The 25,355-nt window shown below is 33.9% G+C and overlaps 1 protein-coding gene across 1 annotated transcript in view; it reads left to right on the forward strand.

Moving 5' to 3' along the window:
- ROBO2 (roundabout guidance receptor 2) overlaps nucleotides 1-25,355 on the forward strand; it is a 788,084-nt gene that overhangs the window by 594,699 nt on the left and 168,030 nt on the right. The window contains 2 exon segments of the mRNA XM_043994477.1: nucleotides 13,611-13,738; nucleotides 19,029-19,040. Coding sequence (XP_043850412.1) covers nucleotides 13,611-13,738; nucleotides 19,029-19,040 — 140 coding nt within the window.

A 25,355-nucleotide genomic window follows, 5' to 3' on the forward strand; every position in this document is an offset into this window, starting at 1 on the left:
CCCCTTTTCTTCTGAGAAATTTTTATACTAGCCTGGCTAAAACCATATATAAAATAGCTATACAAATCAAATATTTACTGCAAAATTTTTCATGACCCCATAATCAGTTATGTGATCCTATTTGGGGTGGCAAACCAGTTTTAAGAGTGCTGAGTTTGGAGCCAAAAAGATATGTGTTCAAATCCCACCTCTGGGCCTGAACAAGTCAGTTAATTTATCTATGCCTCAACAAATCTCTAAAATTTATCTACTTAATGATAGATAAAATTTGCTGATACATAAGATATAAAGATTTAAAATGGCATAGTACATATTCTTGAGTTTGTAGTCTAATAGGATTATGAGGTACATGCAAATAAATATAGTACAATATAAGAATGTTTTAGGGGCAAAGGAAAGATTAATATAAAGTAGGTTAGAAAAATTTGGTGACATTTTACTTTTATCTGAGAAAGCTTTCAATAGGCTAAAATGAGTAGTGGATTAGTTCTAAGAAGACAGCCTACATAAATCCACAAAGGCAGAAAATATCAAGTTGAATCAGGGAAAGAGCTAATGTTTCATTTTCTCCCAAATATATTGTGTGAAGTTAGTGTTAAATAAGGTTGGTTGAGGCCAGTATATTGAAAGCATCACAATAAAGAGTTTGTAGTATATCATATTGAAATTAGGAAGCCACTAAATATCACATTTGACAGACTTCTATGTTATTTTGGCAACTATGTCAAAAATGAATTAGAGAGAAGAGTACTTGGAAACCAGTTAAGAAATTTTTACAAGTGGTGATGAATCCCTAAACCAATATGATGACAGTAGAGAGAACAGAAAGGATGAAAGAGCTATAGAAGTATAATTGACTACAAGTAGTTCTTTAATGAGAGCTGAATGAGGGAAGAGTCAAAGGTGATTGGAGATTTCAAGGTTGGGAACCTAAGAGCATGTGATATGACATACTCAACAGACATAGGGAATTTTAAAAGGAAGGATTGATTGGGTGGGGAATATAATAATGAGTTTGGTTTAGCAGATATTTATTTTGAAGTGTTAGTGACCATTTAAGTTTATCTAGGAAGTCTGAGATGGAGAACTGGAGCTCAGGGGGAAAAATGGAGATACATATATAGTTCTGGGAGTAATCTACAAAGAAGTTGCAATTGAAGTCATGAGAATGAATGTGATTGCTAGGGGAAAATATCCAGAAAAGAGAATGGGAAAAATCCTTATTTAGATGTTGCTTGATTCTTCCTTTGTGACACTTCCTGACCTTATCACCTGTGGCCAAGTGTGGATAATTGTATCACAGTGCTTCTTCCAAATCCAGAGGGGCACTGGAAGTATAGGCCCCCCCCCAGACACCTTCTGCAAACAGGTGCAGTCAGACCCACAAGGAAGAGTGGGGAAGAGGAAATCAGACAATCAGTAACAGTGTAATAACTGTTTGGTATTATTAAAGTGAACCCAGACTTTTCTGTACTGCCCATTACTAACTTCAAAGAGCTCATTATATTTCAATCCTCCACACTATGCTAATTATCCTAAGCTGCACCTGATTCAGACCATACTCCTTGTAGTTTACATTTGATACTACAACAAAATGATATACTCATAGATCATTCAACAGTTAATGAAAGGATATATACTTAGGCATAGCAGGGGAAAAAATATTCAACAAGGGTAGATGTTGAGGATATTTTCAATTGATTTTGTTCCGATATCAAAGCTAAACTGTTTAAGGACTGGATCCAGATCAGAACAGTAGGACTGCAATCAAAGTCACCTGACTTTCAGTCCAATTCTCTAAATGTGGTTTTATTAGCAAAAGGGATGTTTTTGAAAAGCAATGAAATGTATTAATTTGAAAATTGTTAAATGTTCATTTATATACCATTACAAAAAACGCCTAATCTGTAGGCATATCTGTAATTTTATTCAACTGACATTTAGGAAATTTTGCAATCAAGTTCATTGGATTGGACAAATGGAGCCAAGTATACACACTCTCACAAATCCAGTGTTCTTATGTTCCACTAGAAGGAACATAGGATTTAAGGTTGGAAAGGATTTCAGAGATCATATAGTTTAGTCACCTCATTTTAGGATGAGTACACTATAGCTCAAGGACTTTAAGTAACTTGAAAATACTATTGAAGTCAATTTGAGATCTATTTAGCATCTAATATGTAAATGGTATTATATTGGACATCTTTAGAAAGATGTAAAACAGCATATAGTAGTATGATCTAGTAGGGAGCTGAGTCACAAATACCAATAATATGATTTTGAAAATTACAATTTCATAGCAGAATTAAATATGGCATGAGGACATGTAGGACAGAAAAATCCCTTTTTTTCTTGTCAGGAGTTAAGCAGAGGAAATAAAAATCTTCATGAAGGAAGTGGTATATTAACTGGACATTAAAGGAAGGAAAAGACATCCCATATCAAAAATGTGAGTGGAGTCTGTACTAGGCATGGGAGCTTACATGTTCAAATGTGTGATGGTAAGAAAGGGAAAGACAATATTGGGGAATGGGTAAAGTACAATTTGATTGGATCATACATTTTGACATGGTACCCTAAATTCAGAATGATTAAGTCTTCAAGGCATGTTGGTGTTTCACAATTAAAAAGTGACTTAGAGAGCTTGGAGAATGTTTAGAAAAGTAGTTCTTAATCTTTTTTTAATGTTATGGGCCCCTTCTCAGTTTGGTGAACTCTATATATCCATTCTTAGAATAATTTTTAATAAAAAGCATAATTGAAGGAAATGGTCAATTACAGTGAAAATAAATATAGAATTTTTCCCATCCAAATTAATGGATTCACCAAAATCTAGCCATGTAACCAATGTTAAGAAGATAATAATAAAGTTTTAGAAAATTATACCAAAAAAGAAAAGCTAATGCTAGTTTTATGTAGTCATGAGAAAAGAAAAAGTATGGTAACACTTTCAAGTACAATCTATGAAGGAATATAGATTAGGGGATTATGATTAGAGATTATTTGAGATAAAATGAGCAGCTTCTCTGGATTTCAAGCATTGATAAGGAAAGAGGAAGAGACCCTGTTTTTCAGCAAGAGGGCTATTACATTTATTGTAGAAAGAACTTCTTGGTGGACAATATAAGATTAACATATCCATTCAAGGAAAGCTCATTTCAAATTAGTACAATTCTGTTTATTTTTGTACCTAACCCAAGGAACCATGCCAAGTGCTAAAGGTGATAAAGAATGAATAAAATACAATTAATTTCAAGAAATTTATATCAAAGAAATGAAAATAATGGAAACAAATACAAAATACCTGTAGTACAATACATACACAAGAACACAAATACCTCTAGTATGAACTAGCATGTGGTAAGTACCATAAAAGAGGTGAAAAGTACTTTGAGGAAGGATAGAACACATTTGCCTGGGAATTAAATAGAATAAGGAATCTGAAACTAAAGAAGGTAGTATTTCCACAGGACCTTGATGGATTTTACAAAATTCCAATAGCAATATAAGTAACAAGGGGAGAGAGAGAGGGAAAAAAACACGCAAAAAACATGTATACTGGTGCTATAAGAATAGCAAACAAAAAATGAAGATAAAATGTTAAGTTTTTACAATGAAATCTTTTCTCAATCTGTGGCATCAGAGTCACCACATTTGGACTCATTGCAGTCCACAATGGACTAAAACAAGTCAGAAGAAATGACTTTAGAGAGGATAAAGTTGGGGAAAGACTTATATGAACTAATGTATAGTGAAGTGAGCATAATGAGGAGAACATTACGCATAGTGACAGCAATATTAGCAATGTAATAATTCAAGACAATTCCAAAGTACTAATGATGAAGTATACTATCCACCTCCAAAGAAAAAACTGATATTGATAGAATACAAACTGAAGCATGCTATTTTTCACTTTTTTTCATTTTTTTCAAGTTTTCTTATACAAAATGACTACTATAGCAATGTTTTGCACATATTATTGCACATGTTTAACTTATATCTGATTGCTTTCCACCTCAGGGAATGGGTGTTTGGGTAGGGAGGGGAGGGTAAATAGAATCTGGAACTCAAAACTAAGTTAAAGTGCTTATTAACATTTTTAAAATGACAGCTATGCATGTTGGAAAATTCTCTCCAAATCCAGAAAAAGAACTGGAATCTAGATGCAATTGAACCATACTATTTCTATTTTTTTTTTGTTTTCTTTTTTGAGGCTTTTCCCTTTTGTTCTGATTTTTCTTTCACTGAATTACTAATTACTAATGCAGAAATATATTTAATGTGATTGTACATATATAACCTATATCAGATTGCTTGCTGTCTTGGAGAGGGGGGAGGGAGGGAGAAAAATTTGGAACGAGAAATCTTATAGAAACAAATGTTGAAAACTATCTCTACATGTAACTAGAAAATAATAAAATACTTTTATGATTAAAAAAAAATGAGAGCTATGTTATTCCATAGACTTGAAAAGAGAATTAATATCTTGGTAAAAGAGGTACAAACCTTAGTGAAGAAAAAAAACTCCTTGAACATTAGAATAGACTAAATTGAAACTGACTTCATGAGACTTCAAGAAATAATAAAACAAAGTCAGAAGACTAAAATATAAAAATGAAATTCATTATAGGATAAACAATTTACATGGAAAACAGATCATGGAGAGATTATTTAAAAATAATTGGGGGTTTGGTTAGAGCAAGTAGCCCTACATACCTCACTAGCTCCTGTTAGCATCATTGTATTACAGCAAAACATAATACTTGTTCATAAGGATACAGAGAGAGAAAAAGATGAAATGTTACAATCACTCTTAAAGCAAAAAAAAGGTTTACTGTATTTTGGAGAAATACTGATTTTAAATGGTCAAAAAGAAAACCTTGGCCCTTTTAAAAGTATAAGCTTTGATTTAAAAAAAATAACTTTTGTGGAATATGTCATTCCCCAAAAATAATTGTATGAAGTGTTACACTTATTTTAAAATGTAATCATTCAGTGCCTTGTTCTTGTACCAACCCCAAGGATTATTTGTGATAAAGTTATTATTGGCGTTTTAGCTGACTCATTTGGGAGGGGCCACACCTGGCCCACTCTGAGGTTACTACTGAGGTCAGAAGGAGAACTTTCCATAGGCAGTTTTTGAAGGACTTCCCCTTTTGGTGGAGGAAAGATTGAACACTCCCTGAAGGGAGGGGGAGGCTTCTTCCAAAATGCTAGGCTCTTCCAGAATGCTAGGTCTCTTCTGGAATGGGAGCTCTCAAACTTCTCCCCCTTGCAGTGACGCAAGTTCGCTCTCTCCGGCAGCTGCTTTTTCCTGGTGGCTTCCAGGTGTTGGTGAGTTAATTATGGAAAAACCTAAATTCCTTTGAACTAGCTTAATTGGAAATGGTCTGGGGATTGCATAGGTTAAGTTTAGAGTTAAGAGTATTTATCTGTATTTCTATTTTCCTATTTCCTTATCTTTGATTTTATTAGTTTTAAATTTGTTGTTTAATTAATTCCCAAGTAATAAAATATGATCCTTTTGTGAACTAAAGCTTAAAGGCTCCTTTCTTATTGGCCTGGGAGGAATATCTAAAAAAGGCAGTTCAGAGGAGAAGGTAAACCTAAAAGGTCTCTCATATTTCTGGGACCCCAATATTAAGGCAAGTCACCCAAATAATGCTCCGTATATCAAATTTTGGCCCTCACATGTACATATATGTAAGACTGTACTATGCATATTTATACTTGTCATCTCTTTCTCTGAAGGTGGATATCATCTTCCTTCATAGGTCCAAGTCTTTCCATGTTGTTTTTTTTCCTAACTTAACCAGCTCATCATTTCCTACACTACAGCAATATTCCAATCTGATCCTATCTGAGAGATTGTGTATGAAAGTTTTTCCCCCCAAATCTTATACATTCCTTCTATTCTTGGCTACATTGGTTTTATTTTTATTAGACATTTTTAATTTAAAATGATTGAAAATATGCATTTTACAATTCAATAATGCTTTCTTTTAAGATTTATTACTGCTGAATCTGCTTTCTTTATATCATTTCTGCTTTTTTTTTTTTGAAATTTCTGACCTTTAGTTCTTCCAAATGGACTCTGTTATTATTTTTTCTAACTCAGTAAGATAATTTTTAGTAGTCTAATTCAATGGTATTAAATGAATAGGTTAGTTAGGTAAAATTATATTGGTTGTACCTATCCATGGATGATAAATATTATTTCAATTATTTCCATCTGACTTTATTTGCAGAAACAGTTTATTTTGATGCTCTTACAGTAACTGCATCTGTTTTGGCAGGTATACTGTCAAAGACTGTCTAATTATTTTAAATGATCTAAAACAATGTTTTATAATATTGCTGACAGTGTAATTTCCCTGTTTCTTATTGATTAAATTTCTTTTAGCTTTAAATTTCTCTGAGATAATGATTACTACCCATTTTTACATAATAAATTCTATTCCTGCCCTTTCTTTTATCCTCATGTGTATCTCTCATGTTTATAGTGTTTTCTAAAAGCAACATATTATTGAATTTAAAATTTTAATCTGCTATCCATTTTCATTTTATGGGTAAATTCACCCCATTCACATTCTAAGATAAAATTACTTGTGTATTTTCCTCCATCCATTTTCCTCACTATCCTTCTCACCCTATTTACGCTATCCTTCTTCATGCCCCTGCTTTATTTGTACCCACATTTTTACCTTACCTTCCTATTCACTAACCTTCCCACCCCTCTAAGGGTTACTCCCTTATTCTTTTCCCCCATCCTATTTCCTTGCCCTTTTATTTTCTTTCTGAATTTAGAAGACTTTTATACATATATATATGTATAGACATACATACATACATATATATACATACATATATATATATGTATAGACATACATACATACATATATATACACATACACATACATACACGTTTTCCTCTTTAATCCATTCCCAATGAGAGTGAAGTTCCAGCACTACCTGACCTCCCTAGTACTAGTTTCCTTTGTATTGTGATGAAATAATAGGATTTAGCAGATACTCAAAGACCCACCTGGAGATTAATCCAGACTGATTAAATCAAGTGAGAGTGGTTGACTGCTGATTAGCCTACTTCAAGTTAACTGGTTGTAATCACACCTGGCTAGCCCTTAAGAAGGTATTGTTCTCAGAAGCTAGACTGTGAACTCAACTTCAGAACACCTTCAAAACCAATGGATTTGGAGGACACCAACCAATGAGCTTGAAGCAGTGTGTAAGAACTGCCTCTGTTCCAGACCTATAAAAAGCTTCCACAATCAGCTCGCTAGGGAGTTCCTCATTGAAACAGGCTTGTGGCAGAGGACTTGAGGAAGAACCCAACCAGGCTGGAATTCTAGGCTGGATAGGCCTTTTCTTAACTTTCTGAACCCCATGTGAATACCTGTATGCTTTAATAAATGTTTAATGCCCAAAGACTAGTGCTTCTAATTTAAGGTGATCACACAATATAGATTTTAAACATCACAGTATCAAATTTTATGCCTCATTGGTATGATATAACTACATTATATTTTTTAGAGTCCATCGTACACAGGTCAACACAAGCCTTTCTGCCTGCATAATGATGACAATCATAAGAGTTCTGACAATATTTCCACATATCTGAATTAAACAGTATGATCTTATTGAATCCCTTATAATTGGTCTTTAGTGTTTACCTTACATTTCTTTTGCATCTCACATTTCAAATTTTCCCTTAAGTTCTGATGGGTTCCCCCCCACCCCACCCCCAACAAATTGCTGAAAGCCTTTCAATTCATTAAATGCCTTTTTTTTTTTTAATTCAGGATTATACTTAATGTTACTGGGTAAGTTACACTTGGATGTAACCCTAGCTCTTTTGCTCTATGAAATATCATTCCAAGACCTATAGTCCTTCAATATAGTAGCAGAACAATTGGTATAATGGTTTTTGTAGCCTTATGATATGTTTTTTTTTCTTTTTTCTTGCAAATATTTTCTCCTTAACCCAGGAAATTTAAAACTTGTCTATGATATTCCTGCAAGTTTTCATCCTGGTATTTCTTTCAGGGGGTGATAGGAGGATTTTTTTTTTCTATTTCTGATTTGCCTTCTTGAATTTCAGGGCAATTTTCCTTGATAATTTCTTGTGATATTGTATCAAGATACTTTTTTTTTCAAATCATAACTTTCAGGTTGTCCAATTGTTCTTACATCATTTCTCCTCAATCTGTTCTCCACATCAGTTGTTTTTTCTGATGAGATGTTTCACATTCTCTTCTATTTTTTTTTCATACTGTCATGGAGAAAATGGGGTAGGGGGTTTGGGGTAGGGGTTAGGGGTTTGGGATAGGAGTAGGGGTTTGGGTCCTTAGGAATTCCTCTTTAAGAATTACACCCTCTTGCACACAAAACAGTTAGAATATGATGGTAGTTTATTTAGAGGAAGGGGAAGGGAAGGGAAGGGAAACCATGAAAGAAGTCCTTGGACTTCTTATGGGGAGAAAGACATGGCACAGAGAGATTAGCTCTGAGATACTAATCTCCTCGAGCAGGAGACACTCATGTACATTTATAGAGGACTGATGGGGGTGACCATCTGACTGTGGAAAGTTCCTTTAGTGAGGGAGGACCACCCCCCACTGGTGGTGGCTGGAGGAATTGGGGGAGGGGTGGCTGCAAATCTCTCAAGCCATCTTCTCAGGACACAAAGGAAGCAGCCATACCTAATCTTATCCCCCATGGTTGAGGGAGACTAGAATGAAGGGTGGGGGTCCTGGAGCTAGCTCCGTCCAATCTGGGTCCACTTATCTCTCTATGCATGTCTGTCCTCTGGTTTAGTTTCCCAAGGAGAAGGTTCTTTGATGTACCCCAGAGAACTTCTGGGGTGCTCTGGGCCCATAACAATACTTTTGATTTTGTTTTATTATTTCTTTATATTTTCCCTTCCTTTTGCCCAATTCTAGTTTTCAAGGAATTATTTTCTTCCTTAAATTTTTGATTCTCTATTTTAAATTGGTTTATTTTCTTTTCATAATTTTCTTGGATTACTCTTACTTTTTTCTAGGTTTACTTCATTCTCTCTCATTTGATTTTTAAAGTTCTTTTTAAGTTTTTCTAAGAACTCTTTTTGTGCTTGGGACAATTTAAGATTTCTCATTAAAAAGAGGGTTGCTTTTGAATCTCCATTCTCTTCATCTGAATATGAAGCCAGATCTTTTCAATCTCCATGGTAGCTATGCATGGTTGGTTTTGATATGGGGAAAATGGGGTAGGGGGTTTGGGGTCCTTAGGAATTCCTCTTTAAAGAATTACACCCTTTTGCACACAAAAGCAATTAAAATTAGTAGTTTATTTAGGGGCTCGGTAAGGGAAACCAAAAGACAAATGCTTGGATTTCTTCTCATGGGGAGAAGGCATGGCACAGAGCATGTCTGAGATACCAATCTCCTCAAGCAGGAGACAGGCAGATACTTTTATAGAGAACTGATGGTGTTCCGATGAGGTGATTGACTGTGGAAAGTTCCCCTATTGAGGGAGGACCACCCCCCTCTGGTGGTGGCTGGAGGAGTTGGGTGAGGGGTGGCTGCAGATCTCAAGCCATCTTTCTCTCCTCCTCCCACCACAAAGGCAGCAGCCAAGCCTAATCTTATCTCCCCAGGGGTGGAGGAGACTTGAATGAAGGGGGAGGGGGGCTCCCAGATCTGGCTCAGTCTGATCTGGTACCACTTATCTCTTTAGGTGTGTCTGTCCTTTCATTAGTTTCTCAAGGAGAAGGTTCTTTGATGTACCCCAGAGAACTTCTGGGGTCCTCTGGGCCCATAACAGTTTCTTTCTCCTTTGCTTGCTCATATTTATTTTGTTTTACTTTGCTTTTAGCAGCTATTAGTATAATCAAGTTCAAGCCTCAGACCCTTCTTACTGTCATTTTCTGAGTTCTGACCCAGGACCAAAATTTGAACTCTCTTCTCCACTCCTAAGACACAGCTAGTTCCCCCAGCCACACTGTCCCACAAATGATCTTGCTCCCTAGCTGCAAACCACTGCTGTCCTTTCTATCCTGGAACTGAAACCAGGGACTCTAATCACCTTCAAGTGCCCACAGACAGCAGGATTCCTGCACTTCTGCTACTGCACTTACCAGGCATGTACTAGCTCCTCCTCCATAGCCTTAGCCTAGAACATGTCTGGTCAGCACAACTGTGCTAGGCATTCCCTGACAGTGGAAAGCCCTTCAATCTTCTCCTACTCAGCCATCAGACCCACACACTGACCCTGAGATGAAAGTTCTAAAGCTGAGACTTCCAGACTTCCTCCCAACCCAGCTGCCCCCAGGGCTTATTGTTTGTTGATTCCTCAGAGCTAGCCTGAAGGTATTTGCATTTACTAAGGCTATCCAGGCTCCTTTTTTTTTTTTCCTGTTTTAGTTGTGGCTTTCAGGTAGTCTAATAATTCTTAAATGATCTCTCCTGGATTAATTTCCAGGTCAGTTGATTTTTTTCTATTTTTTTCATTCTTTTGATTTTCTTTGATTGATTCTTAATGCCTCATAGTGTCATTAACAGTTTCCACTTGTCCAATTCTAATGTTTAAGGGATTCTTTTCTTTAAATAGTTTTTTAAAATTGCTTTTCCATTTGACCAATTGTAGTTTTTAAGGAGATATTTTCTTTTTCCCAGCTGCTGAATCTTTTTTCATGATTCTCTTGCATCACTCTCATTTCTTTTGCCAATTTTTCTCCTACTTCTCTTATTTGATTTTTTGATCTCTTCCAAGAGGACATTTTTGTGCTTGAGACCAATTTGTATTCCTCTTTGAAGCTTTTCATATAGGTTCATTGACATTCTTCTGAGTTTTATGTTTCCTGTCAGTATAGTAGCTCTCTATTATCAGGCCTATTCTTTGTTTTTTGGTCATTTCATAGCCTATTTCATGACCTTTAAAGTTGAGCTCTGTTTCTGATGCAAGGGGGGCACTATCCCAAGCTTCTTGTACTGAGGACCAGGGGTCTTGTCAGAACCCCAGGGCTGGTGGCTTGGGCCCACTGCACTAACATGGCCAGGACTAGTTGTACCTGCTGTGCTAGGGGTTCCAGGGCTAGCAATTTTCCTCCTCTGCTGGTGCTAGAGGCCCTAGTTGCCCTGTTGTCCTGCTGCCAGCTGAACCAGGACCACAGGGCCTTGGTTGCTAATCTGTACTGTGGTAAGAACCTCACACTGACCTTCCTGGACACTGCTTTCACTGAGCTGTGCTCCCCTTTAACCCAAGTGAGACAGACCTTTTCTGAAGTTATTCTAAGTTATATTGGGCTGGATTTTTTTTTCACTCTGTCTTTTTGTGAGTTTTTGGTTGATTTAACATTGTTTTGAGGGAAACTGGGGGGAGCTCAGGGCACTTAATGTCTTTTCTCTACCATCTTGGCTCTGTCTCCCTACAGAATTAGTTTTGGTTTTTTTTGGTGGGGCAATGGGGGTTAAGTGACTTGCCCAGGGTCACACAGCTGGCAAGTGTCAAGTGTCTGAGGCCGGATTTGAACTCAGGTACTCCTGAATCCTGGGCTGGTGCTTTATCCACTGTGCCACCTAGCTGCCCCTAGAATTAGTTTTAAGGGATATACTTTTTAAACTACTTATTCCTATGTAAATGTGAACTAAGATAATAGTATTAATGATAATAATTATGCTTCTTATTTAGTCATTTGCTATCCAGAAGAAACCATGAAGCACAATTAGACCTAGAAACAGTTATAAAAATGTCGATTTTTTCCCAAAGTAAATCAATACTTTGCCCATTAATTTTTTATTAGTTATCATTAAATAATTTTCATAAAATAAAACACAATCTTCCAGAAAAAAATTGAGGAGGAAATATATTATAGAATGTCACATCTGATTAAGGATTTTTTAATCTTTAAAAATCTAAAAATAATTGAATAAAGTTAACATAACATGCAATTTGAATCTTAGATGCAAACTTGTTAAAAATGTGAGATATAATTATTTTCTTTTATTTTCTATTTGGCCAAACAGAAGGTAATAGTTTTTACACAATTTTGTTTTCTTTCCTTTCTTTCCCTTTATTTTCTTGAAAAGAACAAAGCTCTTTTTTCCCACTTTGTCACAGCTGGTTACCAATCAATCTCAATTCACGGTACAGTGATGATAGTACATGTTGTCCGGGGGCCAAATCTGATTGGGTTGCATTTTTTCAACAGTATTTCATATCAGAATAATTTGTGTCTATAAGGCAGGGACTGTCAGCACATGATTGTACAACTGTCATTAATCAAACCTGGCAACAATGAAAGCATTCATTGAAACCAGACTGCCAAATTTCACAATCAAAATCACCCAATTTTTATTAAAATTTCCTCACTAGTAATGTTTTTTCATCTGTTTTATCCTATTTTTTTTGTGGTTAATTAAGTGCAGAAACTCGCCATTGCACGTAGACCATGAGTAATATTATACCACCCTCGAAAGTAACTGTTTTATGTTTAAATGTACTCCAGTTTTTAAATGTATTTCTCAACTCAATAAAGGAGACTAAAAAGCAATTTAGGGTCAGATGTTATGTGTCCCAGACCCTTTAACAAACAAATTGACAGCTTTAGAAACCAGTACATTTTTATAATGTCTATGTACAAGTGTATTTATACATGTATGCAACATCATTTGCAGCATACTGTATTTACCTTTGCTATTACTGAGAGATAAACAGTAGTAGTCACATTATTATATACTTGGGAGATACTGAACACACAAATTTCTCAGTGATGTGATATGAACATTTTTTTAAAATGTGGATGTGCATGAGAGAGAGAGAGGGAGAGAGAGGGAGAGAAAGAGAACTGAAGGGTGTACTATAGCCAGCTCATACTGGCTTTAGAAAAATGATTTTAAATTTTCTGCATATGTGCATATGCATATACACCTTAGGAATTGACAAATACTAGAAACCAGGACTTTTTTGTCATTTTTAATTGTCTACATTTAAGAAAGAGATAGAAAAAATGTTAATCATGCAGATTAAACTTAAAAAATATGTCTTAAATTGTTTTCTTTTCCAGAGAGCTGACTTTTACCATTTACCAGCATACATACAGATATCCAGCTAATATTTATATATTACATTATATTTGACTGTGCTGTTATACATAATATTAACATATTAAATATATGATAATATTAATAGCTTATAACTGCACTAAGATATTTTTAACATCTTGTACTATTTATATATACTACTCAACCTGGTATGTCATCATATTATCTCCCTCATTAGGTTGTGAAGCTTATTAAAGGCAGGGACTGTTTTCAATTTTTCTAGTATTCTGATTGATTAGTGAAGTATCTGCCATATATCCATACTTACTAGATGCTTACTAATTAATTGATAATGTCCTAATATGTCATGAACATGCACTGAAATGAATTATATTTCTTTAAAATATATTGACTATTGCATGAGGCAGTAAAAATCTCATAACAATTACTGTGTGCTGCCATCTGACTTTACATAATTAATCATATAAAGATATGTAATAGATATAATCCCATTAAACTTTTGTTTCTCAAACAATTCCAAAATCACATAAAGTTGTTATTCTGATTTAGATTCGACATCAAAGATGATTACACATTGAGGATTAAAAAGGCCATGAGTTCAGATGAAGGCACCTATATGTGTGTTGCTGAGAATCGGGTTGGAAGAGTGGAAGCATCTGCTACCCTCACTGTTAGAGGTATGTGACTTAGCATTTCAAAAATAACCTTAATAAGGAGATTAATGCATAAGTAATTTGGTAAGAATGCATATTATATAACTTTCAGATTATTCTGTATACATTTTACTTCTGTTTAAGAGTATTTGCACATCTGATTTGTGATTAGCCTTAATTGTACATAGTCTAATATATTATTTTTCATTACTTGAGATTAATTGAACTATTCTCAGGTTTAGTTTCTTATTTAAAAAATCCCTTCAAACATTTAAAGACATTTATTCATATTTAATGTGTAAGCTTATTTTATTTAAAATGAGAATGTTAAAAGTAAATTGTATATTCAATTAACTAGTACTACCAATATTTGTATGAATTGAAATTATACTTTCTATTCTAGCACTTACTGTTGTTATTTATTTATTTTTTTGCCATGGATCAAAAGTGGTGAAAAAATTTGATTCTCTATATTCAGATGCATTTATGTGTTTATGTATGATTTTTAATATTATAAAAGTTTAAAAGATGAAATAGACTATCTTATGATGACTTTCACTTTTCAGAAGTAATTCATTATCCCTGTCATAGAATATGTTTATCAAGTCAGTGGAAATACTTATGAAGGAGAGAAAACATTATCGTAATGTTTGACTTTAGAGTGAATTAGAATCAATTAACTGTCCCCTAGGTATAACCATTTGACCTACATAAGAAAAATTAAATATTCAGAGGTACCAAGTGAGTGTCATTTAGACAGTTACAATAGATGCATTCACTTTCATATAATTTCACACAAAATTGCAAATATATTTGTACCTCTAGATCACTCCTTAAACTTTCCTAATTGATGCCCTCTCCATTCATATTATTTGTGCATAGGCAAAAAGGCCATCTAAAAGGTAGCGGATATGGCTTCATTCTTCAGGGCTAAGTTGTGCTTCTTCACCATCCACCAAATCCCAATCATGTATTTATGACGACTTTCTTCTTCCTTGTGCATATTTTTATGCACAAAGACCTGAAGAAAGATGAAGAGAATATGGAGTTTACTTTTTTTTAAAACAAGGGATATAGTGGTAGTTAGAATTGTTCCAAAGAAATAAATGCTGCCATTTCTTTCTATCTTTTTCTCTAGAACAGAAAAGACTTTCTTCTCTCCCTCTTGGAGGTTGAGACACAACCCCCTTTTAAATATATGCCACATTAATCAGTACACCTATTTTCATTCATTCAGTTATTTTTTTCACTTAGCCCATTAAAACCCAAATGCAGTAGTTGATCTAGAAAAAAAAATGAATAAACTATTTTCGTAGAAGCATCTTTGTTTTGGAGTGAGCATGTTTATGAAAAATAACTGAGGAGGTATAAACCTTCTTGCCATTGCTTTTCTTTTGCCTTGCAAAATGGCACAGGTGTCAGAATTTTTGATATAGAAGACACCTTTTAGAGACCATATGGTCAAAATTTCTCCCTTCAGAGATGAGGAAATTAAGATTCTAGAAGTAAAGTGACTTTTATAAAGTTACATGACCAATTAGTGACAGATAAAAAGACAAGAATTCAGGACTTCTAAACCCTTTTGTTCATTATAATACACCCCAATCCCTGTTTGTCTTTAAAATGTCTACTAGTAAGGTGATATGAAGATTATTTTTTTTTCTTTTTCTTGTCAGTCATAAAAGGCTTTTTTCAAAAGCTTGACAAAACAATGTGGTTGTCCTAATTTAACACAAAGTAAATTTCCATCTTTAAATTATTGGAAAATAACAAGATAAGTAGCTTTCTATTTGGGAAATGTTTGCCAATGAAACAATTGATAAGAAAATATGAAATGTTTATTTCTTTAAATAATTGTTTATTGCTTTTGCACAAAATGCCTGCAATGGAAGCCTGGAGTCTACTTGCTATAACATCTAATCACTTTTGTTTTCTATTAGAAAATTTTAGAATTATTACTATGTTTTCCAAAACATTTTTTGTTTTAGCTAAATTTTGCCCTACATTCTAAAAATAATAAAAAGGGGGTTTTATCTCTAAGTAGAAAAAATAACACCTTGTTTTTTATTTTTGTTTTTCTTTCTTTCTTTTTTACTGCCAGCAATTCTCAATAAATTACCTATCAAAAAAGTCCCATGACTCTATAGTAGAGTTTAATGTGAGTGGATTGCTCATTTTTTTTTCCCTAAGAATTCATCCATGATTGAGAGCTCCAACTAGGAGTCAGATGAAAATATCCATAAATCTATACTTACTATGTTTATCATAGGTGTACTTATCTTAGAGCAAGACTTAGAAGGAGGGACAGCTAGGTGGCACAATGGATAAAGCCCTGGCCCTGGATTCAGGAGTACCTGAGTTCAAATCCAACTTCACACATTTGACACTTATTAGCTGTGTGACCCTGTGTAACTCATTTAACCCTCATTGCCCAGGAAAACAAACAAAAATAAACAAAGAAAAAAACTTAGAAGGGACACCAGAAATCATTTAGCCTAACCTCATCATTTTGACAATGAGGAAACAGGTCCAGAGAAGTTAGGTGACTGTGCAAGGTCACAAGGGTAGTAAGTTTCCAAAGTGGGATTTGAATGCATATTATATGTACACAAATGAAGTACACACACATACACTCATATATATGCATATATATCAATTTAAACCCCAAAATAATATAGACTAGTAATATGTATTTTTTTTCCTATGTAACATTGAGAAAGGTTAGCAAAGTAAAAAAATCATTATCTTTGTTTCCTTTTTTATACACACAATAGAATATTTGGTCTCTACATTACAGGGATCAATTGACTTAAGAGTCCAACTTCCATTTTCATGTATTTAATTAAGGGACACAGTGCAAACAATGTTATGTAGCAAAGATAAGGTTTTTTTTTCATATAATCCCTCTGCTAAAATATGAGGACGAGGTTCCTATTAGAAAACATGAAAAAAAAAGTATTTTAATGTACAAAAAGGTAAGAATACCATCATTTTTATATATGACTTTCAAAAAGAACATGGATCTCCTAGCCTTAATTTTCTGATGAAATTTTGATTTTCCTAGTACGTTTTTTCCCTCTCTGACTTCAAAAGAACCAATTAAATAATTAATTCAAATTGGTTATATGGCAGTAAACAAACTGATTGAATTCCTCACTATTTTTGTTAGATCATTGGATCATAGATCAAGACGTAGAAGGGACACCCAGAGTTCATATAGTCTAATCTCCTCATTTTGAAAATGAGGAAACTGAGTCCCAGAAAAGTTAGGTGACTGTGCAAGGTCATAAGGGTAGTATCAGAAGTGGAATTTGAATGCATGACCTCTGATTCCAGAGCCAGTGCTAATGTCTCATTCCAATATGTAGATTATTTTCTCTTAGAATTAGTTTATTACCTTAATAAACATCAGAATCAAGCATGCATTTTGAGAGCTTGTCTAAATTCAAGTGAAAAAAATAATTTTATCTTTTCAAAAGATTATTTTTCATCATTCTTAATTTTTTGCCTACAAAGGGATAACATATTGGAGAGCAGAGCATACAAGTGCTTATGAAGCACTGGAGAACCAAAAATGTTTGAAATTTAGAATGAAATGAAAATGAAAAGGGTATGGAAATAAACAGATCAAAACTGACATGAACTGACATTAATACTATATATTGGCAAAAAAAATGGAGAAATCTCCATTTCTAAGTCTCAGAGTCCCACACCAGCTATTTATATCACAAAGCAGTTATTTTCATTTGTTTTTAGAAGAAATGAAAAGGTATATAAAAGGGCATTGGATGAAAATTATCTTTTTCCCACAATATTTTCCTTTCTGTTAAAATCAATCAACCCACCATAGTCTATATGAACATATTTATAACAGTGTTTCAAAGCACAGAATTTATACTCTGGTGCTGGAATTGGCTTTAATTATCCACACTGATGAAATCGGGAACATTATCATGTGATTGTAAAATACATACCATGAATAGGAAATGTTATCAGATGAAATATTGTACATATATACATACCTAACATTAAGAAAAATAAGACCCAGGCAGCTAGGTGACGCAGTGGATAGAGCACCAGCCCTGGATTCAGGAGTACCTGAGTTAAAATCCGGCCTGAGACACTTAACACTTACTAGCTGTGTGACCCTGGGCAAGTCACTTAACCCCAATTGCCCTGCAAAAAAAAAAAAAAATAAGACTCAAGCTGAAAGAAAACCCTCCCCAAAATTTACTGTAGTGATACGAGAACTACAAATCGATAATTTATTTGGGGCACATGTTGAGGTAGACTCAGCTTTTTCATAGGTACCATTAATAGTATGCTTGTTTTCTTTACATCTTTACAAAATAAGTATACTTTGAAAGTGTAATTGTTGGTATAGATACAACTATTTTCTCAACAGAAAAGAAATATAATACAACTACATATTTTGTAATATTTGTCCAGAATTATAACTGATGTTTCATTAATTAGTTTATTAAATTGTATTTAAATTTTCTAAAAATTATTCTTGAGATTGAAATTTTCTTAACATTTGTGTATTTTCATAATAGTAACAGACAATGTTACTATTGTTCTCAAACAAAAAAGTTTATTGCATAATCATGGGAACATTTGTTGCAGTAGCCATTTTTGTCACTTTTAGTAGGAATAAGAATCAACTTATCAATTTTCCTTTTGCTGTTCCTCCCCCAAGGTAGAATTTAACTAAACAGTAATTTGGAAGGTATTGAATTGAAATCCCTAAGGTCATTTCAACCTGTTATATTTTCATGAATTCTTTCAGTGGATAAAAAATGATGTGCTGTTATCAGTAAGTGAAAGTAGTGTCATGGGCTTTTCTGTAGTCTTTGTAACATTTCTGACCAGCCATATGTAAAATTCAATTGGTATTTAAGTTAGAACGTGATTACTTCCTTTATTACCATGGATTATGGTAGTATTTAACTTGAATAAATATTATCATCAGGTACTTTAATACTTTGGTAGGGTAATGCAGTTTCATTCCAAAGAGGCATTTATTGTGGTAATTGATCATACCATATCAGTTTATCCAAAAAAAAAATCTATCAGTTGATTCACTGTAACCATTTCTAAGATACCTCATGTTTTTGTTCTTTTAAAGCAAACAGACTGCTTTAATTTCTTTAAAAATATAACCCAAATTTCTGGTCACACTTAAATTTCTAAGTTTCAAATTCACTCTACTGTCCATTCTTAAATGTAACATTACTCATCATGCATTCTGATAAATTTCTTTTTTTTTTAATTTCTTTTTTATGTTCTCACCACACCATTGTAATGTCTACAGCTCGCCCTGTTGGTAAGTAACCATCCTTCTATCCATTTAGCATGGCTTTATGCAATGCTTTATATCTCATGCAAGCAATATTTGACTGAAAGAACTATATTTGTTCATCCATGACCCATAGTATTAATATATTAGATGAAGCCCTTTCATCACTTTATCACTTTGGATAAACTATATGTAGTGGCTTTTGTCATACAGGCAATTGCTTGGGTACCAAAAAAAAGTGTGTGACTGAATTTTCTTAAAGAGATAGATAGCTGATTTCCCTTTTTCTTCTGTGACGTATCTCTATAACACAATGATCACTGGACCCTTTTAAGAGAATACTCAAAGTTTATGAAGGAATTTATTTGTTATCTACCTCTCTTCATTTGTTAACTATTTTTAGTTGCAGCCTTTTTGGGGGGGGGTTAGGAGGGAGCCATAATTTTATTGCTATACGCACATTGTCTGCATGCTTTAAAATAAATGTATGTTAAATGCTTTAGCAATCAAATTAGCATTGTCTTCATGCTTTTGTAGACAGTTACTTAGCTGAAATAATGGTATGTAATGGTATTTTTTTTCTCACTCACATCTTTTAGATATTAACTTGATATTTTTGAAATGTACCTGTTACTTTTCCAAATTATTTATGTATGTTGCCACAGCATTTGTAGCAATGATGTTTACATTTGAGATAAAATGTATATAGACAGCTTTTTTGAATTTACACAATCAGAACCCTAGAATGTTAGACATGTAAACTACCCTACATATTCTCTCCTCTACTTTCCTCATTGTATAAGTGAGTCCTAAACATATATTTTTTTTTGGTGAGGCAATTGCAGTTAAGTGACTTGCCTAGGGTCACACAGCTAGTAAGTGTTAAGTGTCTAAAGCCGAATTAGAACTCAGGTCCTCCTGACTCCAGGGCTGGTGCACTATCCACTGCACCACCTAGCTGGCCCAGCCCTATCCATTCTTAAGGTGTCCTGTATTAAATTCAGTACAACAACTATTTATTAAAGACCCACTATATGCAAAGTAGTGGGGATAGAAGATGAAAAATAAAATAATAAAAAAATCTAACCTTTAGGAGCTGATAATTTGATATCTATAAAAGCAAGAATGATACAAAATAATATGAAAATTTCAAAGAGTAGGTCCAGGCAGATTTGGAGAGGGAGGAATTGCATTCCTCTGGAGAAATCAAAGAAGAATAATGAAGAAGCTTGTATCTGCACTGGATCTTGAAAGAAGACAAGTGCCATAAACTCATATTGATGCCCATTTTAAACAATCTTTCACACCTTTCTTAGGAAATTCTGACCAGATGAGGAAGTCTCAGAAAGAATGTAAAAAGAATTGGGGCCAGCTAGGTGGCCCAGTGGATAAAGCACAGGCCCTGGATTCAGGAAGACCTGAATTCAAATCTGGCCTTAGACACTTGACACTTACTCGCTATGTGACCCTGAGCAAGTCACTTAACCATCATTGCACCGCCCCCCCCCCAAAGAAAAGAATGTAAACAGGATTAAGTACTATTAACTGGGACAGAACATGAGAGTATTATAGTATTTTATTTTATACAACTCATGAAAACGGTTCCAATAGCCATCTCAGGATCTCTTAGCTAGAACTGCTTTTCTTCAATTTATTTATTTTTCTTCCTCAATAAACTTCATTTTTTCAAATACAGCTGTTTATTATTGCTTTAGATTAGGAGTTATTTTGAAATCTATTTTCTTAATTGAATGATAAAAATTATATATATAAATATAAATATATACATATATATATACATCAGAACTTCCTTTTTGAACTGGGAGCATGTAAAATTAACATTAAATATTTAAACACCTAACAAATAAAACAAAAATTTATTAAAATAGTTAGTACTTAATTCTGTTTGCTCTAGTTAAATGTGATAAATAAAGTAGCCCTCATATAAATATAATGAAAAGTTAACTAATTTGGAAACATATTCAACATATTTGCACATGCATTACCTGTATCAGATTGCATGCTGTTTTGAGGGATGAGGGAAAAGAATGGAAGAAGAAAAGTTTGAAACTCAAAATCTTATAAAAATAATGATGAGAAATATCTTTACATGTAACTGAAAAAATAAAGTACTATTTCAATTGAAAATATATTAGGACATAGGCCAACTCGTCTAAAACAAGGATAATGTTCCTAAGTACTGCTGACTCAGCACCTATCAAAATTCATTATGAGAACTCCAATTTTGAAATGGACAGTGGCAATTATTTCTGAAGTACAGTACTCTACATAAAGATGTGTTTTGTTAATAAGTTATTGTCATGCCAGTTTGATTTATAATGTAGCATAAGTTCCAGAACACAGACAATAGTATCAACAACTTCCATTACAGTTAAAACTTGCAGTAAATGTATGTGTGCATAGTCATTAGAAAATTCATATTTAGGATCCACAATCTACATGACATCACTAAATTCATTTTATTTTTACTCTTTAATTTGAAACTAATTTTAAAATTGCTAATTGATTGGAATTAATGCTTGATAAATTATGCTTCATTCTGAGAAATCCAGGTGTTTAATCTATCTGATATGACTTATGATAGTGCAACAGAAACATGAAAAATTTTGCTCTATACTTTACATTCCCTTTATGTGTATAACTTTAAAATTTGATTCTAGTTGTCATTTGGATTTTTTTTTTATTATGTGATCAAAAGAGGTACAGGTAATGAGATGCATATTTTATATTTTCTTCCATTCATTGGTTCAGCTTTTTTCTATCAGTGACTGGTCATTTCACTGTCTTTTTGTAGTTGAAACTGTTTCAAATCTTTTCAGCCTACCAGTATAAAAACAATGGCTTTATATATTGTGTAACTAAGGATAAGTGCCTCTTAATGAAAAATCTTTGTGTAATTAGTTGGTTTTATACTTATGAAATACACAAATGGATTTTTAGGAAAGTATACTTGACTAAAGCAAAGGAGGATTAATATATTTCTCCAGGAATATATTATCATTGTCTATGTCAGAAATCATTGTGAGAACTTGAATTTTCAATAGTATAATGCAGCTACTATTTAAATTAGTTTTCTACCTATCAGATTAATTTTGGTAATGTGTTGTCATATCCCTTAGATGTACCTATAGAAACTACAAGATGAAAGTTAAAATTGAAGATGCATACTTCATGATATAGATTGTATGCTTTAAAATGATAACTCTTGCATTTAGAGTGGATCACAGAATGAGCTTTCTTCAAGAAAAACAAAATTACTCTGAATCTCCTATTCATCAATTAGGCCATTAGTGGCATTGGAAAACTAGAAGATATGTTTGGTGACTACTTAGGGGATAGTCTATCAGTAAGAAGATCTTATTCTGGGGGCATCAAGGTGGTGCAATGGATAAAGCACGGCCCTGGATTAAGCACCGGCCTGGATTCAGGAGGACATGAGTTCATAGTCAGCCTCAGACACTTGTCACTTATTAGCTGTGTGACCCTGGGCAAGTCATTTTAACCCTCATTGCCCTGCAAAAAACCAAAAACCAACAACAACAAATATTATTCCAGTGATTTATATATTAAATCAATATCTTTAATACAATTTAGAATAAAATTGCATATGGCTATTCTACAGTCAATCTGTTGTACCACTTCTAGGAGACAAATTTTTGAACCAAATTTTCTTCAGTGTAAGTCCCATTTAGAGTCATTACTGTAAACCATGACTTTTACTAACATAAATGAATGTCATTTAAAGTATATTTAAGAAAACTATCCCTGTTCTCTGTGCAAACTACAGTTATCAAAAATGTTCAGCTACCCAGAGGGTCTCACAAAGATTGTGATAAAGATTTTTGATTTAAGAGAATGCCAGTGCTGTAAATCTTAATGGTAATAGGCAAATTCTTCTACTCTATTTTGGGGACCCTAATCTCTGGAATCCCTATCTTTCCTTCTCATATCTCAGAATATTTTGATCTACATTCCATATGGACTTCAGGTATTATTTAAAAACACACCTATTATCATTTTTGTCCAAGAAGATTCAACCTCTGCCTCAGTATTGTGGCTTTTACTGTTCTGTAAACATTATTTGTTCAAAATCAAAACAAACAGTACAACAGTTAATTGACACTATTGGAATATTAATTTGTTCATTTGGAAGTCATTTGATAAGAAAAAATGCAGAAGTAAACAGTAGAAATAGGGATAAATATCTTGCTTCCTAAACCATCTGCCATATTTTCTATTGGAAATATTTCATCAGCTTATAAATAAAAAAGAACATCTATTTTGGAGATAGGCAACACATTTTTTTTTTCCTAGCAGCAACTCAAAACACAATGAGTAATTTGGAACAGAAATGTCAAATCCACCAGCTGCCTTGTTCCTAAAGCTGAGCCTGTTTCATTTTGCATCTTGCATACCATATGCTAGGCACCAACTGCATCAAATATCACAAATAAAACTGAGCATATCAGATGAAATTTTACTAAACCATTAAAGAAAAGCCAGTGATGCATGACAATGAAAACTTTCAATTTTTTTCTTTTTCCATGAGTACACGTTAAACAAATTTGAGACATAAAATCTCAAATCTTAAAATTGTCTATAATTAAGGAAAACTCTCTCCAGTCCAATCCATCCTCCTTCAGTTACTAAAGTGATTTTCCTAATGTTCAAGTCCAATCATGTCATCCTCCAATTCAATAAACTTCAGTGGCTCCCTATTGCCTCCAGGAAAAAATACAAAATCACCTATTTGGTAAAGTCCTCTATGATCTAACCTTTCCAATCTTATTTTCCATAATGTACTTTTTGATCCAGTGACCCTGGCTTCCCTATGATCAAACAAAGAGCTTAGACAACATCTTCCAAGAATTGTAAGGGAAAAATGCCATGATATTATAGAAGGAGAACGTAAAATGGGAATTAAAAGAATCCACTGATCACCCCCCCGAAGAGATCCCAATATGAAAATCTTAGGAATTTTATAGTCAAATTCCAGAACTCGAGGTCAGGAGAAAATATTGCAAGCAGCCAGAAAGAAACAATTCAAGTATGGTGGAGCCACAGTCAGTAAAACAAAAGATTTGCAGCTTCTACATTAAAGGATCAGAGTGCATGGAAAATTATGTTCCAGAGGGCAAAAGAATTAGGATTACAACCAAAATTACTACCTAGCAAAACTGTGTATAATCTTTAAGGGGAAAAATGGAACTTCAATGAAAGAGAGGACTTTCAGGCATTCTTCATGAAAAGACTGAACTGAATAGAAATTTTGACTTTCAATTCCAAGAGCCTAGAGAAGCATAAAAAGGTAAACAGGAAAAAGAAATCATAAGGGATACTAAAGTTTGAACTCTTTATGATCCTATATAAGATGATACATGTAACTCATAGGAACTTTCTCATTAGGGCAGGTTGATGGAGTATATTTAGACAGAGGGTATAGGAGTGAGTTGAATATGAAGGAATGATATCTTTCAAAAATTAAAATTAAGGGGTGAGATAGGAGTGCACTGGGGGAAAGGAAAGGGAGAAGTAGAATGGGGTAAAGTATCTCACATAAAAGAAGCAAGAAAAAGCTTATGGAGTGGAGAGGAAGATGGGGGAGGTGCAGGGGAGTGAGTGAGCCTTACTTTCATCAGAATTGGCTCAAAGAGGGAATAACGTACAAGTAGTAGGGGAAGGGGATAAGGGGAAGGGGTGAAAGAAGGGAGGGTACTTTGGAGAAGGGGTCAGTCAAAAGCAAAATACTTTTGAGGAGGGATACGGTGAAAGTAGAAAATAGAGTAAATATCATGGGGAGTGAATAGGATGGAGGGAAACACAGCAATAGGAACTCTGAAAAAAAAAATTTGAAGCAGTGACACTAGCTTCCTTACTGTTCCACATACAAAACATTCTATCTCTTGGCTTGTGACATATTTTCTGCCAGTTCCCATGGCTTTTTTTCAAAGATGATTTTATCCTCTGATTCTATGATATCAGGGCTGTTCTCCTTAATAATTTCCTGGAATATGGTGTCTAGATTCTTTTTCTGGTCATGGCTTTCAGGCAGTCCAATGATTCTCAAATTGTCTCTCCTTGATCTGTTTTCCAGATCAGTTGTCTTTCCAGTGAGGTATTTCACATTTTCTTCTATTTTTTCATTTTTTTTATTCTGCTTGACTGATTCCTGGTGTCTCATGGATTCCTTATCTTCCAACTGTCCACTTTAACTTTTAAGGCATTGTTTTCTTCAGTGAGATTATGCACCTTTCCATTTGGCCAAGTGAATTTTTAAGGTATGTTTTCTTCAGTGAGATTACGCACCTTTTTTTCCATTTG

This window comes from Dromiciops gliroides, chromosome 3 (genome assembly GCF_019393635.1).
Source record: "Dromiciops gliroides isolate mDroGli1 chromosome 3, mDroGli1.pri, whole genome shotgun sequence".
Lineage (NCBI taxonomy): Eukaryota > Metazoa > Chordata > Mammalia > Microbiotheria > Microbiotheriidae > Dromiciops > Dromiciops gliroides.